This window comes from Coptis chinensis, chromosome 3, assembly GCF_015680905.1.
Source record: "Coptis chinensis isolate HL-2020 chromosome 3, ASM1568090v1, whole genome shotgun sequence".
Classification (NCBI taxonomy): domain Eukaryota; kingdom Viridiplantae; phylum Streptophyta; class Magnoliopsida; order Ranunculales; family Ranunculaceae; genus Coptis; species Coptis chinensis.
This window is the reverse complement of record NC_141458.1, coordinates 20,435,005-20,453,394: the sequence shown is the minus strand read 5'-3', so window position 1 is coordinate 20,453,394 and position 18,390 is coordinate 20,435,005. Positions and strand designations below refer to the sequence as shown.

The 18,390-nt window shown below is 37.2% G+C and overlaps 4 protein-coding genes across 4 annotated transcripts; 2 read left to right on the top strand and 2 right to left on the bottom strand.

Annotated features, from left to right (window-relative positions):
* Positions 1–245: 245 nt before the first annotated feature.
* On the bottom strand, positions 246–1,067 carry LOC147508530 (uncharacterized). The gene has a single exon (XM_086597231.1). It carries the CDS (start codon positions 1,065–1,067, stop codon positions 246–248), a length of 822 nt encoding a protein of 273 aa, XP_086453357.1.
* Positions 1,068–3,480: 2,413 nt separating this feature from the next.
* On the bottom strand, positions 3,481–4,260 carry LOC147508529 (uncharacterized). Its single transcript, XM_086597225.1, has one exon. It carries the CDS (start codon positions 4,258–4,260, stop codon positions 3,481–3,483), a length of 780 nt encoding a protein of 259 aa, XP_086453351.1.
* Positions 4,261–15,488: 11,228 nt separating this feature from the next.
* Positions 15,489–15,863, top strand: LOC147508528 (uncharacterized). Its single transcript, XM_086597223.1, has one exon. It carries the CDS (start codon positions 15,489–15,491, stop codon positions 15,861–15,863), a length of 375 nt encoding a protein of 124 aa, XP_086453349.1.
* A 370-nt stretch (positions 15,864–16,233) lies between these two features.
* Positions 16,234–17,668, top strand: LOC147508527 (uncharacterized). Its single transcript, XM_086597222.1, has 2 exons — positions 16,234–16,649; positions 16,777–17,668. Exons 1-2 carry the CDS (start codon positions 16,234–16,236, stop codon positions 17,666–17,668), a joined length of 1,308 nt encoding a protein of 435 aa, XP_086453348.1.
* Positions 17,669–18,390: the final 722 nt, after the last annotated feature.

Sequence of the window (18,390 nt, the reverse complement as noted above, 5' to 3'; positions counted from 1 at the left end):
ATCCATTTATAAGCCACAATGCAATCTTTATTTTATTTTTGAACAAAATGGCATTGTCAAGCTTCGAATATGCAATCTCTTTTTTTTCCGCTAACAACATGTGTTATATATATATATATATATGGTTAACTGATACGTGGAACAAGATTCATGTTCTTAATACAAGCAGGTAGAGGATCCGTGACCTGTTTGTGTAGTGCCCACTGAGCCAACTCATGTGCTTCTACATTAAAACATCTACGAATCTAATTAAAACTAAAAGACATCCTACTTCTAGCACTCCTCAAAATACAATCTTTTAGAGGTTTCAATCTCCAGTCCACAGAAATCTTTTCAGCGGGAGCTTGCATTGTCTTGATCACGGTTTGACTATCCCCTTCTACCAAAATGTGGTTGAAACCTTTGTTGTGTGCTAGGTTCATTGCCACTTCTACTACTACCAATTCAGCTTCTTCAGGGTCTTGTGCTGTAAATCTTCTATAGGCTGATCCTACTGGAGCTCCAATGCTATCCCAGGCTATCACTGCTGCCCCAACAAGTTTTTCCTCCATGTTGAAAGCATCATCGACACAAATCAGTATGCAATCATTATGGATGACAGGGAAAAGAGATAGAGTGTCACTGTTATGATTATAACAAGGTAAAATAGAGGGGGTTGCTTCCCCTTCTTCTGCCGTGTTACTATATGTTATTAGACATTTATTCCATAGCGCATGTGTTCTTCGCAGAAGACTGCCTCTATCTGCTCTTTTCCCTTCAAATTTTATATCATTTCTCAACTCCCATACTCCCTGTAAGATAATACAGGCAAGAATGCATTTCTCAGTAAGGCCTTGGTCTGAGCTTGAGCAACCCTGCATAAAATCATCTATCCAGTCCCTGACACCATAGGAGTTGTGAAAATATGTTCTAATGCCTGTGTCTGATATCAGCCATGTAACTCTCATCCATTGACAAGAGAAGAACAAGTGCATTGGGGTTTCTTCCTTTTCAAAGCATAAGGGACAAAGAAAATTCCCTTCAGCCATTCTTTGTTTAAGAATATCTTCTGTAGGTAGCACCCCCATGTGTAGTTTCTAGAGGAAAAGCTGAGTTCTAGCACTGATTTTGGCTTTCTATATCAGTTTCATAGTGTTTGTGTTAAAGGACGAAGATTGGACATGCCAGTTATCATCATGTAACACATGGTAAGCTAATTTCACAGTGTGTTTGCCATTTTTGCTCGGGTTCCAAACCACCTTATCCTTCTCATCATTTTCTGGTCTGATGATAACCATTTTGATTGCATCACTTATGATTGGTGGAAACAAACTATCAAGCAAATTTGAATTCCACCTAGAGTGGTCAACAAGCATAAGATCAGATACCTGCATGTCATCTAATTCCATTGAGAAAGGGACATAGTCCACTAACACAATGGGCTTGTTGTTTAGTCTCAACCAAGGTTGATATAGCACAGAGGTTTGAGCACCACTGCCTATATTCCAAATCAAGTGGTTATCCATTTTAACATAGGCTCTATGGACCCCTTTCCAAAAGTAGGATGCATAGGGTGGGGGCTGTTATTTGAAATCGATCTAGTTTTTTCCATAGATAGCTTTGAAAGTTCTTGTCCATATAGAGCATGGATCAGAGATGGATTTCCAAGCTAATTTGGTTAACATGGCTGTGTTCATGTCTTTGGCTTTTCTGAAGCCTAAACCTCCCCAACCTTTAGGTTTGCATATGCTGTCCCACCCAATGGTGTGGAAGCTTTTCCTTTTAGCAGTGCCATGCCACCAGAAATCTCTACATGCCTTGTCTAACTTATCACAAGTTGATATAGGTAACCTATAAGAGGACATGGCATAAATAGGGGTGGCCTAGACAACTGCTTGGATGAGAGTTATTTTGCCTGCTTGAGATAGAACCTTTTCCCTCCACCCTTTTATTTTACCATGAACTCGATCCACCAAGTAATCAAAGTCCTCAGTTTTCTTCTGAGAGATCATGATAAGAACTCCTAGATATTTTTCCTTAGGATTGAACAATTTCATTTTCCAGTATCTCTTCAGAATCATCTGATGTTTGTGATGCACATTCTTACTGCAAAATAAACTGGACTTATCATAGTTTATTTTCTGGCCAGAAATCTTGCAGTAGTTATCCAAAATGGTTCTAAGTTTCCCACTTTTCTTCAAACTTGCCTTAGCAAAAATGATAAGATCATCAACATATAATAAGTGGGAAATAGTAGGGGAATTTCTCCTTAGCTTCATCCCATGTATCTCCCCTCTCCTTAGCCTTTGTAATCATTCTGGACAACTTTTCAAAGACCAAGATAAATAAATAAGGAGAGAGGAGGTCTCCTTGCCTAAGCCCCCTCTTAGGGATGATAGGATCCAAGGGTGCACCATTTAGGAGGACTTTAAAAGAGACTATGGAGAGACATTGAGAAACTAGTCTTCTCCACTTAGAATTAAAGCCCAACTTATCAAAAAATTTGTCCACAAAAGACCATTCTACTCTGTCATAGGCCTTTGCCATATCCATCTTCATGACAAAAAACCCATCCTTGGACTTCATATATTTCATATGGTGAAAAATCTCTGAGTCTAGGCCAATATTGTCTCCAATACTCCTACCTTTTATGGAAGCACCTTGGAAGGGGACACAATCTTGTTTATATGTTGTTTAAGCTTATTAGTCAGGATCTAGGAAATAATCTTATAACTAAAATTGCAAAGGTTAATAGGCCTAAACTTAGAGATGTGGTCAGGGTTAGACACTTTGGGTATGAGTGTTATAAAGGTTTCATTCATGTTAGGGTGAAGGGAGCCAAGCGAGAAGAAATTTTCCACAAAATATGAAATGCTAGGACCCACCACATCCCAACACTTATGATAAAACACTCCCTGAAAACCATAAGGTCCTGGGACCTTAAGCGCCCCCATTTTTTTTTTTACAACATTCCAAATTTCCCCATTTGTAGGAATAACAGTGAGAATCTCATTCTCCCTTAGTGATATACAAGGTTTAAAGAGATCCAGAATCTCAGAATTTTCCTCAGGATCCTCAGAGGAGAACAGATCCTCAAAGAACTCATTAATAGCCATACCCACATCTTTCCTACCAGTTTTCCAAATACCATCATCATTATTAAGCTTGTCAACAATGTCTTTTCCTTCTTCTGTAGATGGTGGACATATGAAAGAATTTGGTATTTCTATCATCTTCTTTCACATGGTGCATGCTTGATTTTTGTTTCCATAAATCCTCTTCTTTCTCATACCATCCCAGCAACTCAGCTTTTAGAGCACTAGCCTTAAGCAAGTTATCCTGAGTAGGATTTTTGAGAGCTCTATCTAAAACTTTTTGAGTGCTTTTGATCTTAGTAAACACATTCCCAAAAACATCGGTGTTCCAAGTTTTTAGGGAATTTTCAGTGTTTTTTTGTTTTATTTTCACATTCCAATCAGGTTGTTCATGGTTAACAGCATGTTAAGCTTTATCAACGATAGGTTTACAAGTAGGATCCTTCAACCACATATTAAAAAAGCGAAAAGGTCTAGCTACAATCTCAAGTTCAGTATTGAGATTGATGAACAAAGAAAGGTGATCAGATGTGGCATTCACAAGATTATTAATAGACATATGTGGAAACATGGTTAACCAATCAGTAGAAGCTAGAGCGCAGTCCAATCTTTCGAGAATATTATCATGCTTTTTCCTATTGTTATTCCATGTGAATTTAGGCCCCTTATAACCTAAATCTACCAAAGCTAACTCATTAATCAAGCTATTGAACTCGAGCATGCTCTTATTAAAAACAGACCTGCCACCTACTTTCTCATTCAAAGATGTGATGACATTAAAGTCCCCAAACAACAGCCAGGGACCAGGTATAAGGGGGGATATATCCCTAAGCTCGGACCAAACTTTATGTCGCAGATGAGCACAAGGCTCACCATAGACGAAAGTAAAAAACCAAACAGTATTTGAATAAAAATTATTAAATTTACCTGTAATCTGATTTGATGTTGCCCCAATGATTTCAAGGTCTACACCGTCTTTCCATAGAGTAGCCAATCCACCACGAAGACCAACAGCAGGGACCGAGAAGACACCACTAAACTTTAATCTCTTATTAATATTACTGATACTACTATCTTGTACTTTAGTTTCAGATAAGCAAATCACATCCGCTTCGTGTTGCCGGATGAGGTCCGTTAGATTTCGAATTGTTGTGGTGGTTCCCAACCCACGACAATTCCATGACATCATTGAGAGTGAGGTGGCTGTAATGGGACAGCCACCGCGAACCCTTTGGTGTTACCTTGATCTGAACTTCCATCTACTCTGTCATCTCTCCTAAACTGCTCCTGTTTAGAGTTTTCAGACAAGAGACATCCTCTTGTTGCACTTCCATCCCACATATCTTCCTCTTCGCTTGTGAATTTCATAAAAAATCTTGATATTTTCTCCAAAGTCTGAGGTTCCCCATTCTGAAAAAAAACCTTTCCTTCAGGGGATTCTATTTCATCTTCCCAGTCTTGTAGTGACATTCTGAAGCTACCAGTGCCTGCTAAAATACTTGATCCTTCTCCTGGCTGTAAACAGATAGCATTGTTTTGGTAGCCCTCTTCACACACAAAATTTTTTGACTCACAGTCCTCCCATTCTTCCTCTTCATTTTCTTCCATTTCCTGGTTGAACAGTGGATTTGGGTCTTCCTCCGCTTTTTTCTTATTTCCTATCTCATCGGCCTCACTAACTTTATCCCTGGTTAACAAGTTGATGACATTTACCTTTTTGACTTTGTGTTTACACAAGGTCCACTCTTTCATGTAAAAGCCAAACTTTTGACATCTTGTTGATCTCTGCTGTAGTCTAGTACTGTAACCTTGTCACCCTATGTCTTATTAGCCTTCCTGACCCAGTTGTCTAGTAGAGCTTGCCTTACTTGTGGCTCATTTTCTATCCTGTTTTCCCAGTGAATAACCCTTCTTTTCCATCGGTTATTCTCTTCCACCAGCACCCCCTCTCCGAAGAGGTATGGGCATAGGAGGTCATTTACTTCATTTTTTTCTACCATGGTCTTCAGGACTTCGAGATCCAACTTAAAGAAAGCTGTAAATTTCCTTTTTTCTAGATGAGAGAAATTAAGGTGATATATAGGGGGTGGGGTTGCATGTATAAAGGGGGGAGTGTTTTGGAGGAGAGTTGGGAGATGGTTTTCTAGCATTGGAACACTAGCACCGTTGAAAACCACCAAAGGAGTAGCCTGCTTGATTAAACCTTTATTTTGCCCTTGTGGCAAATTAGTATTGGCCCAAAACTCAAACAGACTCCCAAAAGAAGAGTGGGCTTTTAGGTTTGGACCAATGCCATAAGCAGGTAGTTTTGAGCAGAACCAAATTTTTGGGTTGGGAACCACCAGAGATAGGCCCACCTCAGGTGGAGATAGTTTGGCCCACCTCTGTTTTGCCCTGTGGGTTTACAAACGGTGTGATCGCCAAGTCTGTCATGTCACACTCTTGTGACCTACTAGATCTGGGTTGACTCACCATAGATGCATGTGATGTTTCTAGACCCCAATGACCCCATCCTGCCAAACTATCCGTTGGAGCCTGATGTTTTAGCCCACCATCATTGTACACTCGGTTTAGATTTTTGTCTTCTTCCATATGTAACCGTTAGTTTCTTTCTTTGTTGACCGTAGTTATGCTGAGGTGGTTTGACTAGTGCCGGGATCCACCGTGAGTAGCTTTCTCCCCCGAGAACTATTTTACAGGGAGAGAGTAACTTTCATCGACCACGTTTGCTCTCAGCCCATTGGTAAATCTGCACTTTGGCTTTGCTCCTTTACCATTGCCTCTAAACTTCAGCCCCAGCTGATTACTTAGTGCCTTGCAAACTTTTAAGTCATGACCCAGGAAACCACAGTAATAACAAAACAGAGGAAGATTTTCATATTTAAACTTTACCACACAGACACCCTCTTCTTCAAAATCGAGTTCTGCTTGCTGAGTAAGCACACGGTTAAGTTTAAAATCTACTTGTATCCTAGCAAAAGGTAGATATGAGCTTTGGCCTCCATTAAGTATCACTTTTTTTGCACCACCAAAAGCTTCACGTATGCTATGTAGATCCTCCATAGTGCTCCTCTCTGGTGGTAGTCCATGCCCTTGGATCCACATGTTGGCTGATGAGAAATCATATCCATCCAAGGGGGTGTTTGGTCACCATGGTTTGATAGATAGAATGAACCCATGGACAACCCATGGTCCATTTTCCATTACATATTCTAGATCCCTCTTTGTATTGAAAGAAATCTTCATGATTCCTTTAGCTAAGAACTGGAATTTTGTTTCCTTTTCCATGTGCCATTGCTCTCTGAGTTTTCCGGTGATTGTGTTGTGATCTATCCAATTTGGGGTGAACAATTTTCCAAACGCTACCAGGTTCTAATTTTCACTAGATTGTTTGTTTTGTTTCTTCATGGTTATTTTAATAGTAGGAGAGGAGATAGCTAATTGGAGTTATGTTTCCATGGTTGTTAGCTGGAACGGATCGGTTTCCTCCTCCATCAATGGTGGATAAAACGAGGATTATGTTTAAAGGATAGGTTTGGCTACTAGCATTCAACTTCGATCAAAATGCATTATCATCATTTTATTTATATAAGCCAGTAAGGCACAATGCAGTCTTTATTGTGATTTCAACAAAATGGCATATTAGCATTGTCAACCCAGTTGCCAGCATTGGCTATTAGTGTTTAACCTTAGGGATTTTGGCAAGTGTTTTCCTCCCAACCAAAAAGAAGAAATTAAGATCTGATTTATCCTCTTTTTGTCTTGCTTGTACATGTTCTAATATGTTCTTATTTGTAGTCCTAGGGACATTGGGCAGTTGGCATTACATATAAAGCGTTTGTATGGTTCAAGGCAAGATGGTGATCGATGATGAGGTGACTAACTTACCTGTCAAGATATTGGGTCCTTGTTGTAGAAGACAAAGGTAAGATATTGTCATACTGAGAGCATTCCCAATGTAAACAATTTTTTTTCACCTCCACGTAGGACTATTTTCCTTCTTTGCTACCTTTTTGCTGAAAAACAAGAAAATGTTACCCAATGTAGAGGTGACTTTAAACCTCGGATGGAATGTTTGATTATGTATGAATGTAAAAATTGAAAAAACGGCCAGTTGGAATGAAACATCCCGTTTGAAAAAAAAAAAAATCGAAAAAAAGTCAAAAAAATACGCGGGACGGAATGAAACATTTCGTCCGAAAAAAAAACCGAAAAAATATAAAAAAACACACAAGACAGAATAAAACATTCCGTCTGAAGCTCACAACTCAGTGAAAATCTCAGTAGCAAGTGCTACTCTCGTTGTGACTTAGTTACAAGTCACCGACTTTGTCACCTTTGCATTGGGCAAGGGTTTTATGTTATTCAAAAGTGAAAACTCTCAATTTCCCTTCATAGTGACTTGCATTGGGAATGCTCTGATAGCCAAGCGTGAGTTGCATAGGGAGTGAAAATGAATCAAACATAAAGATCTTCTTGCTGGATTGGGTTGTTGGAGAACACCCCAAGTTCAAAAACCAAGTAATAGGTATCCAGCCCAACAACCATGAGATAATTGAACTGGAGTCCATCTCAGAGTACCACAAGTGCACTGTGCACATGATACACACCGGTTCTTGTATGATATTAGATTATTAGGCTAGAAGATTGCACCTGTTTCTGTTGATTCAACAGATTGCCCCATGTAGCTTTCATAGGGGTTTAACATTCCAACTTTTTTAGTACAAAATACAGTCAGTACGTTGTAAAAATTGTTTGAGCTATGCAGTGCAGTGCAACAAGTAGACGATTTTTAGGCCTACTATGAGGCTTATTAACACTGAAGAACTATTTTTTTTTCTCACCCCAACAAATCTAGATATTTATGCCATTCATGGTTTTGCAGAGCAAGTTTAGTTTTTATTTTTATTTTTTATATCTTAAAGTACTAAATCCGGCCTATCCATTGCTTACAAAAAATAGTAGGCCCTTCCATTCAAATTTGCAAACGTTAATGGTTAACATATTCAATTCAGATTCAACATTGGCTATTTTGCACGTCATGCTTATACTCTGGGTAACTCTGACATGATAAAAAAAATCAAATAAACAGAAGAAACGAAAAGAATCAAAATATGGTTTCTTACTTACAAAATGTTGAAATTTTCTTCACTGGAGACGCATCCACAATACAAATACCATGACTACTAGCCTAACTAGTGGCGCGGTGGAGCCAGGTATTTCACATAGGTAGGGCACCATGGAATATGCTATACCAATTGAAATTGTTGAGTAGAAATCAGTTGCGATGTCCTGACCATTTATTTTGTTTGTATAAATATGAATTTTTTTTTTTTTCTTCTTCTCAAGAAGATTGATGAAAATTTGTAAAGGAGTATAAAAATGGGAGTTAATGGGCAATTGATGGTAACAAATAGAGAAAAATACAAGGAAAATTTGAAGTACTTTCGAGGTTTTTTCCTAAATTTATTTCAATGAGTTTCCTTTCAATTAGTTATTTTTTTTATGGAGATATATTCTCTCTCCTCAGAGGTTTGTTTATGTTTACGTTAGTCACGTTACTAAGAGTTGGCTTCTCCAAAATAGTTGCCACGTGTTTAGTTGCTATAGGACAATGATGTAAGAGCAAATGTTTTCTCCTTGCCACTTGTTTTATTTTTAACTTTTTCTTTTCGGTTTGGGGCTTTGGGTTGTAGACTGTGGGCAATTTAACACTACTATTTTTTTCTTAATCCAAAGTTTAGGTGGGGCCTAGGCTCTACCTGGTCCATGAATAGATCTGTCCCTACTACTAACCAATACTAACTACTATGCTAATGTTATAAATTCTCTTCTTTTACAATGTACTAACTAGTACTCTGTGCACGGTTGATGACCGTGATAATTCACACTTGTATGCTATGCACGTTCCTAAAAAAAAAATGGAACCCGTGTGAGAGAGAAAAAAAAACAATTTTTTATATGTATGGTCCACATAAAAAAAGAAAAAAAAACGGAAAAGAAAAATAAAATGTGGTCGAACAGACATGAAGAAACCGCTTCCCGACTAGCTCCCTCGCACCTCATTATATAGTAGACAATATGACCGTGATATATACAAATGCATATATGAATTTATGTATTTAAACTAAATAATATAATTTTATTTAAATCCGTTCATTACATAGTACACAAAAAAAGAAGAAAAATATTTAATTTTAAATTACGTTTTCACCCTTGTATTTATTTTAAATTTTCAGTTCTAATGTGTACTTGGTCAACATAATATCAACAATTGGGTAGGGGTAAAATTAGAAAATGAAAAATTGTCTATGTTATAGTAACTTATGCACTTGAGTAAGGATATTTTAGGAACCAAAATTTATAATTAGAATTTGACCCTTAAATTTAATTCACTTTATCAAGTATATTGTGTATTGAGTAGTGTAATACATTGAAAAAAAATGAGGACAAAAGTGGAAAATGGAAAAAGCCTTTTTCTTTTGATTGTTTTTTGGTTTGTCGACACGTGTCGTGCAAAAGTCAACAAAGTGGCCTAATAATGATGACAAATTCTGAGGCCCATGTGTATAAATAAAAATATATTATACTTAAATGACATACATACCTTTATATAAAAATCTATTTACTCATTTTATAATATTTTTTTTATTGTAATATCAATAGTTGGGTGGGGGTAAAATGGAAAAAAAAAAGAAATGTCTGTGGAGTCGAAAAGTTCCGTTGGTTGGACATTTTTACCCTCCACTTATGCAAGATATTACAAAATGTTCATAAAATAACAGCCGTAATAATTAGAAGGCCTTAAGGGCAAAATGGGAAAATGCTACTGTAGAGTAGCCTTCTCTCTTTATCCAGTGAGTGGAGCGAACGTTCTGGGCCTTTGGGGGAGAGGGGGGGGGGGTGTATGTGGTCCAAAATGTTATTTGGTTGGTTTTTGTCTGTCTATCCGTCCTCAATCTCCATTCTCTTTTTCTTCGCCAAACACTCTATTTTCTCTCCTATATATATATATATATATATATAATTCCACAAATATAAAAAATTCAGTTTATATCAAATGTTCTTACTGCTGACTGATCTTTCTGAATTAATCAGGTGTTTTACTTGATCTTTTTTTTCTTTGGTATCAGAGCCATGACAGCTTAAATTGAGGTTAGTGCATTAACGGCGAGGAAATGTTTTACAGTTATATTTAATTTTTTTATTTCCTAAGAAAGATGTAAGTAAGGGATAGCCCTAATATGATTAAGGAATAAGGCATGTGGGTTATACTTAAGGACTACTTGCTAAAAGCCCGGTTTTTCAACAACAAGAATGTCCGTTGGTTTCCTAAAATACTGTTGACTCTTCCTTTCCAGTATTATGAATAGTATCTTGTTAAAGATGATATTAGGATTACTTAATTTCATTCTTTATGATACAAGACTATTTGCTTTAAGCACTAGGTCATTATTGTTTCTTTACGTTTATGATAGTAACTCTGGGACGTCACCAAAGTCGCGTAGGGTATATGCAGTGCCGTTTTAGCAGGATATGCGTTTTAGGCCGTTTGCTCCCCGTAAAGCGTTGACAGACGTGGTTTTACTATTATAAACACTGAAGACTTGATTTTGATTTGACTGTTTATAATGCTTGGAGAAGAAGACGATATATCAATGATTACATCATGAATAGTTTTAATATTGTTTGGTATGATTATAATTTAATATACTCTACCTGTTTTTGCACTGACACCTCAACACCCATAACACAGTCATCAAATGATGATATGATTTGAGTTAAATTAAGAACACAGAATTAATCGAGTATGTATGATCTCGACACGCATGATAAAATGAACAAATGGACGTACGATTCCTAATATGGATCTCAAGACCATATATAAATATGGTAACTGGATTGAGAAATTGACCAGTAAAATTGCTGTAAAAACTATGGAACAAACTATTAGTTTACATTCTATGAGTAATAACTTGAATCTTTTAAGTCCTCGTGATTTATATCCTTATATGAAAAATTATAAATTTATTCATGTAGGATTAATACAGGTTGCATTTAGACCTTTGACCCTGTTGGGTATGAATGCTTGTATTCAAGCAACTCTTAGAGATGCTAGGTGCCTCGACTATTTACCTTCCCTTATGGGAGTAGTAGAGACTAGTCTTTGTCATGGACCAGTCTATTTTGATGTCTATCCTAATTTTAGTTTGTCTTTATCAGATAGAAATTTATATGATTCTATATTATTACAAATTCAGGCTAAATGTTATAACTTTTTACCTGGATCTGAGGTGATTGGAATTACCTACAATATTCATTATAAAGTCTTACAAACTTTAACTCCTAATGCTAGACATAAAACTACACCAGGTAAAACTGTGTTAATTGATACAAATCTTTTAACTTCTAGTGTAGCAACACCTAGGATGATTCCTTGGAGTGAAATTCAATTTCCTGATTCATGGACTTGCAGAAACGCTGTTCAACCATAGCCAATAATTAATAATGATTTATATCAAATAATTCAATCAACAGAAGGTGAAGTTATATTAAACTTTAAGAAACCTTTTGTTAGCTAGTAGAAGTTTGTCCTTGAGATCTTCTTATAGGATATCCATACCACAATCTTCTAGGCATTTAGTATCAGAAGTTGAATCCATATCTCAGTATAATCAATCTGTAGAAGAGATTCGTATCTCTAATCAACAAATACCACATTTTATTTATACACAGAAAGCCAGGGAATCTCCCACAACATCAGAGATGGAATTTGTTTTACAGATGGATTATACACCTTATGAAACAAATCAATTTTATAAGTTAAAATATGAAGAGTTGAGTAAATATTTTACTTTTGCAGAATTGAAACATATGGTTAGAAATTATCAAGAGTATTTTCGATGGTACCAGGATTATGGTACTACTCTGGCTAAATGGTTTTGTCTAGAGTATCAGAATCATAAAATTCTTAATTCTAGAATCAAACGAGCTACTCTACAACAGGATGTTAAGGATTATTTAAGATCCAAAGGTATGTTATCTAATAAGGATATGTTAATTGATAGGGTAAAACCTAGTTGACCTATTCAACATGTTAAACAAGTTAATAATCATTTACCAGATAAGATTATTCCTTTTCCAAATCAACTGGTAGAATCTGAGGTAAAAATAGCTTTACCTAATCAAACTGAGATAAAAATAGATGTTACCTCTACTAATAATTATATTGGTGTTTTAGAATTTCATCAAAAGAATTGTACTACTTCTGCTGATAAGGAGATGACAGTTGTCTATCCTCCAACAACACCTTTAAAGCTGAAAGATAGTCTTGACACTGTGGCTGATATTATACCACCTAAAGAGCATAACATATTGGTTAAAAAGGCTGATAACAAATCCAAGACTTATAAGAAACCAAAAACTCTTAAAGAGAAACAACATTGGAAGAGACTTAGACCTAAAGCCAAAGCTCTTCATTTTTGTCATAAATGTGATCATTATGGTCATAATATGGGCCAGTGTTCCACTAGACCACAAGACTATAGTAATCTTTTGAAGATAAGAAAATTTATGATTAATCCCCAGGATAAGATTTATAATCTTAATTATCTTCAGAACTTTATGACTTTATAGAATCTTCGTTCTTATAATGATATGAGACTTCCTGATAGTAGATTCGGTAAATCTCGTAGTACTAATGTTCCTGATTTACATTATGAGGTTAATAACCTTAAGACAGAGATAAAAGAATTAAAGATTAATAAAGATCTTATTACTAGTTATGGTCCCCATCACCATAATAAGATATCCCTGGATAACTTTGTTTTTCAAAGATGGAATATTCTTATTACTTTGGTTATTAATAATGAGTACACTCTTACAAATCATATTGCCTTAATTGATAGTGGAGCTGATTTGAATTGCATTCAAGAAGGTTTAATACCTACTCAATATTTTGAGAAATCTACTCAGAATCTTTCCACTGCTAGTGGTACTCCTATGCATATTGCATACAAATTAATAGATGTATTCATCTGTAAAGAAGGTCATTGTTTATCTTCTACTTTCTTTCTGGTTAAAGATCTTTCTCGACATATTATTTTAGGAAATCCTTTTCTTAATTCTATTATGCCTATTACCAAGATTAATGAAACAGAAGATAGAGCTTTATACAATCTGGAATCAGGAAGATTCCATCTCTTGACAGATGGGCTCGACTCTGAGGACTCGGAAACTTCTGAAGTCGAGACTGAGCATGTCCATGATCGTGTTCAGCTCGAGGATGTGGTAGTGGCTGAACCTGTTACACCGAATGTAGAAATACCAACTGGTGTTACAACAAGATCGGGGAAACAATGTGGAAGAAGAGGCCCTGATGTCAGTAAACAGAAGGACTCGAATCCAAGGAGTAATAACAGTGGCAAGAAGAATAGGGGTAGACCTCGAGGATCCAAAAATAGGAATCATCAATGAGGACATCTATGTGCTTCTGGAATGTGAGAGGTGCCAATGAGGTCAGAGTAGAGAAGAAGCTTAGTGTTTTTTGTTTGCTTGAAAACAAAGTCAGGCAAGATAAGTATGATCTCATTAGGAACACTTGTTGTCCGCTATGGGATCGTATGAATAACTACAATAAGGATCCTTCTGGGCGTATTTGGATATGTTGGGACCCTTTCTTGATGGAAATTAATAAGATATCGGAATCTGACTAGTACATTCATTGCAAGGGGAGATTCAAACCTACTAATGAAGAGTTCCTTTTAACTGCAGTGTATGCCAGAAATACCAAATATCTTAGACTGAATTTATGGAGAGACTTAATTACCATCAAAAGCTTAGTGAACTTGCCGTGGTGTACAGCAGGAGACTTTAATAACATCACCAAACCAGAAGAAAGAACGGGTGGGAGTCCAATGCACCCAAGAGAAGCAGAGGATTTTGTGGAATGTCTGCACAAAATAGAATTATCCGATCTTAGATTCAATGGGTTTTTTATACATGGAACAACAAGGTGGAGGGAAAAGGCAGAATCATGACCAAAATTGACTGCTGTATGGTTAATAGTTTATGGGAGGATGATTTCGCAAATTCCATGGCAGAATTTCTGCCCCATGGTGTCTCTAACCACTCGCCAATTTTACTCTTTTGGAATGATTTTGAGAGGAAGGCGACACCTTTTAGGTTCAAGAATTTTTGGCTTGAATAGCCCCAGTTTCACACCATCCTTCAAGAAGTGTGGACGAGTAATATTTTCTCCAATCCTATGTATGAACTAAAGCTTTTGAAGGAAATGTTGAAGCCGTGGGCAAGGAATAATTTTTCAAACATCCATGGAAGAGTTCAACAGGCCAGAGAGAATCTATATGACATCCAAAGGCAGATCCAATCAAAGCCATTGGACCCTTACTTGGGACAGAAGGATCATGAAGCTCTATAGAGGTATAGTGAACTAGCAGGTATTGAAATCTCTGAGATCAAATGCAAGCAAGACAGTGAATGGATGTTAGAAGGAGATAAATGTACATCATTTTTTTTTCAATCCTTAGAAGAAAAGAAGACCAGAACAGGGATATGGGCTCTCCAGAATTCTCAAGGGACTACTATCACAGGACAAGCAGAGGTGACCAAGACTATCATTGAGTATTACACTGCTCTTCTGGGAATTGAAGCAGAGGAGATAAGCGGAGATAATTTCTTCAATCAGTTGCAAGTCCGAAATACAATCTCTGACCATATGAAGGTTATTATGGAAGTGGATGTTACAGTAGATGAAGTTAAAAATGCTCTCTTGGAGATGAAAGAAAATATAGCCCCAGGGCCAGACTGGTTCACCCCTATTTTCTTTAAGAAATGCTGGGAAGTAGTTGGTCATGATTTCTCTCTTGCTATTCTTAATGCATTCAAATACTGCAAATTCCCTAGAGGAGTTAATGCTACTTTCTTATGTCTTATCCCTAAAGTCAACAATCCCACAAAACTTGAAGACTTTAGACCTATAGCCTTGTGTAATACCATATACAAATGTATTTCTAAGGTTATTGCCAATAGGATTAAGATAGTTATTGATGATTGAGTGCAGACTAATCAATCCGCTTTTATCCTTGGTAGATCCATTCAGGACAATATTCTTCTGTCTCATGAGCTTCTTTGAGGATATGACAGGAAGCATGACACACCTAGATGTACCATTAAGTTGGACATCCAGAAGGCATATGATATGGTCAGTTGGGAGTCTATCAAGGCAATGATCAGGACCTTCAGATTTTCTAAAAACATGTATTAGTGGATTGACATGTGCATTTCATCTCCTTCTTATTCTGTCATGATAAATGGTGCGTCAGAAGGATATTTTAATGGAGGCAAAGGAGTCAAACAAGGAGACCCCCTATCTCGTATCTCTTTGTACTAGTAATGGAGATTCTCAGTTGTGTGATTAAGGAAAAGCTCAACAATAAATCTATTCAGTATCATTCCAAATGTAAGAAGGTGAAGCTCTCTCATCTTGCTTTTGCTGATGATGTTCTTATGTTCTGCAAGGGAGAGACTTCATCCATACAAGCCATGAAAGAATGTCTGGATATCTTTGGAAGTGCAACTGGGCTACAGATCAACAAGCACAAGACATCAATCCTAGTGGGAGGACTAAATGATCAAGAAGCAGGTGCTTTGGCTACCATTTTAGAGGTTGACTTGATTAAACCTCCGGTGAAATACCTAGGACTTCCTCTTATCTCTGCTCGACTAGGAATCAAGGAATGTCAACCTTTGGTAGAGAAGATCACTTAGAAGATTACCAACTGGAAATCAAGGGTATTATCGCATGCGGGTAGATTACAGTTAATAAAGTCCATTCTATTGTCCTTCCACACATATTGGGCAAGAACCTTCATTCTTCCCAAGACAGTGCTCGAGCAAGTGGAACGTATTTGTGCAAAATTCCTATGGACTGGTACAAATAATAGGAGAGGGCTGCACCAGGCGAGCTAGAGTACAGTTTGCCAACCAAAGGAAGAAGGTGGGCTGGGAGTTATGAATGTCCACAGATGGAATGTGGGTGCACATTGTGGGCTGATTTTCAAATTAGTCCACGAAAGAAGATGCCATCTGGGTAGATTGGATTTGGAAGCAACACATCAAATCCAACTACTTTTGGACTATGAAAGTACCAAGAGACTGTTCTTGGACATGGCAAAGTATTTTGAACAATAGAACCACAGCCAAGAAATTCGTCAAATACTCCATTGCAAAAGGGGAGGAAACGCTATTTTGGCACGACATTTGGTGCTCAAGATCACCTCTGATCGAAGATGCTGAAGCAAAGATAGAATGGGATTTTCCTTTGAACGCAAAGGTGAGTGTAATCATTTCCAATGGGGAATGGAATGACACAGTCAACCTGATACAATCACAAACCTTAAAGGAGGTTATTAGAGCAGTGAATATCAATACCCATCTCGCACAAGATCAGGTAGTGTGGATGCCTCATCCGAGGGGGCAGTTTACCTCACACAGTGCGTATCAGGCTCTTTCACTAGTGAAGGATAAGAAAAAAATGGCAAAAGCTCATCTGGGGTAAGTGGGTGTTACCTAGACACTCCTTCACTACATGGCAGCTGCTCTCGCAAAGTCTCCTGACCCAGGACAGACTTGTGCAAAGGAGAATCCTACAATTTTCAGCTTGTTGCTTATGTAATAACAGTCGGGAATTCTCAGGGCACCTGTTTTTTGAATGCTCGTACTCCAAGGAAGTCATCTCTAGAGTCAAGTGGCTACTTGGTCTTATCACAGATAACAGAATAGCAAACAGAGAATGGTCGTCGATTTTGCGTATTTGCAAAGAGGTAGATATGGGAGAGGTATACAAGGTATTTTTCTGTGCTGCTGTTGCCTATATCTGGAGGGAAAGGAACGATCGTAGATTTCAGAATATTGCTAAGTCAGCAAGGAGGATATATGAGAAAATGGTAAGAGATATAAGGAACTATTTGCAAGTCCTCAGACCTGAAATCATTGATTCGAATAGAGCTAGAAACCTTTTTCAGAGACTTAATCTTGAACCTAGATACAAGACGCAAAGGCAAATTGAATGTGTTTGGAGAACTCCAAGTGGCAATCGAGTGAAAGCCAATACCGATGGAGCCTTGAGTAGTAATGGAGCTGGACAAGGTGGGGTAGTACGAGACAAAGAGGGACAAGTGTTAGCTGGATTCAGTGGCAGTGGAGGCATGGCGTCTGTGCTGTTTCAGGAAATCAAAGCTATCGACATATGCTTGCAAAGATGTCTCGATGAAGGTTACAAGGAAGTGGAGGTTGAGTCTGACTCATTGAGAGCTGTGAACACAATCAACAAGGTAGAGAAACCTCCTTGGTTCTGTCTTGACATTCTTAAAGCTATAGATACGAAAAGAGCTAAGTTCACTTTTATATCCTTCTCTCATGCCTATAGAGAAGTGAACCGAGCTGCAGATTATCTAGCTTCTCTTTATGACGCATCTAGTTTTGTTGTACATTTTGTCCCTCCATTAGATCACATATTACAATGTATTGTAAATGATGACGCAAGTGGACAAACTTATGTACGAAACAGTTGAATCAATACAGGTGGGGGTCTGCCTAACCCTAACTTAACTTAAAAAAAAAAAGATTAATGAGAAAGGTATTTATTCAACTATTGCTAATCAGAAAGTTACTTTTGAGTTTATAACTCCTCATATGTAGAAACAAATTCAAGTGATTAATAATAATTTGATCGCTAAAGAAAGTCAGTTAAACTTTCTCAAATAAGAAATAACTTTTTTAAAATTGCAACAAAGACTTAACACTAGGGAATTTCAGTTACAAATTGAACAGATCAAGAATCAGTTTATCACTGAAGTTTGTAGTGAGGGCCCTAATGCTTTTTGGGCGAGAAAGAAACATATTGTCTCTTTACCATATGAAGCAAGCTTTAATGAAAAGTTTATTCCGACTAAGGCTAGACCTAGTCAAATGAAATATTTGGCACTATGCCAAAAGCAAATCCAGAGTCTTATGGATAAAAAATTGATTACTCCCAGTAAGTCTCCTTGGAGTTGTACAACTTTTTATTTAGAATAGGATATCTAATCCATTTTAAGGCATCATTAAGGATCTTTTAGATCGCTTATCTACAACAATCATTTTCTCAAAGTTTAACCTTAAGTCAGGATATTGGCAAGTCCAGATAGCTCTTGAAGACAGGTATAAAACTACCTTTACTGTACCCTTTTGGACATTATGAATGGACAGTAATGCCCTTTGGATTAAAAAATGCTCCTTAAGAATTTCAGAATAT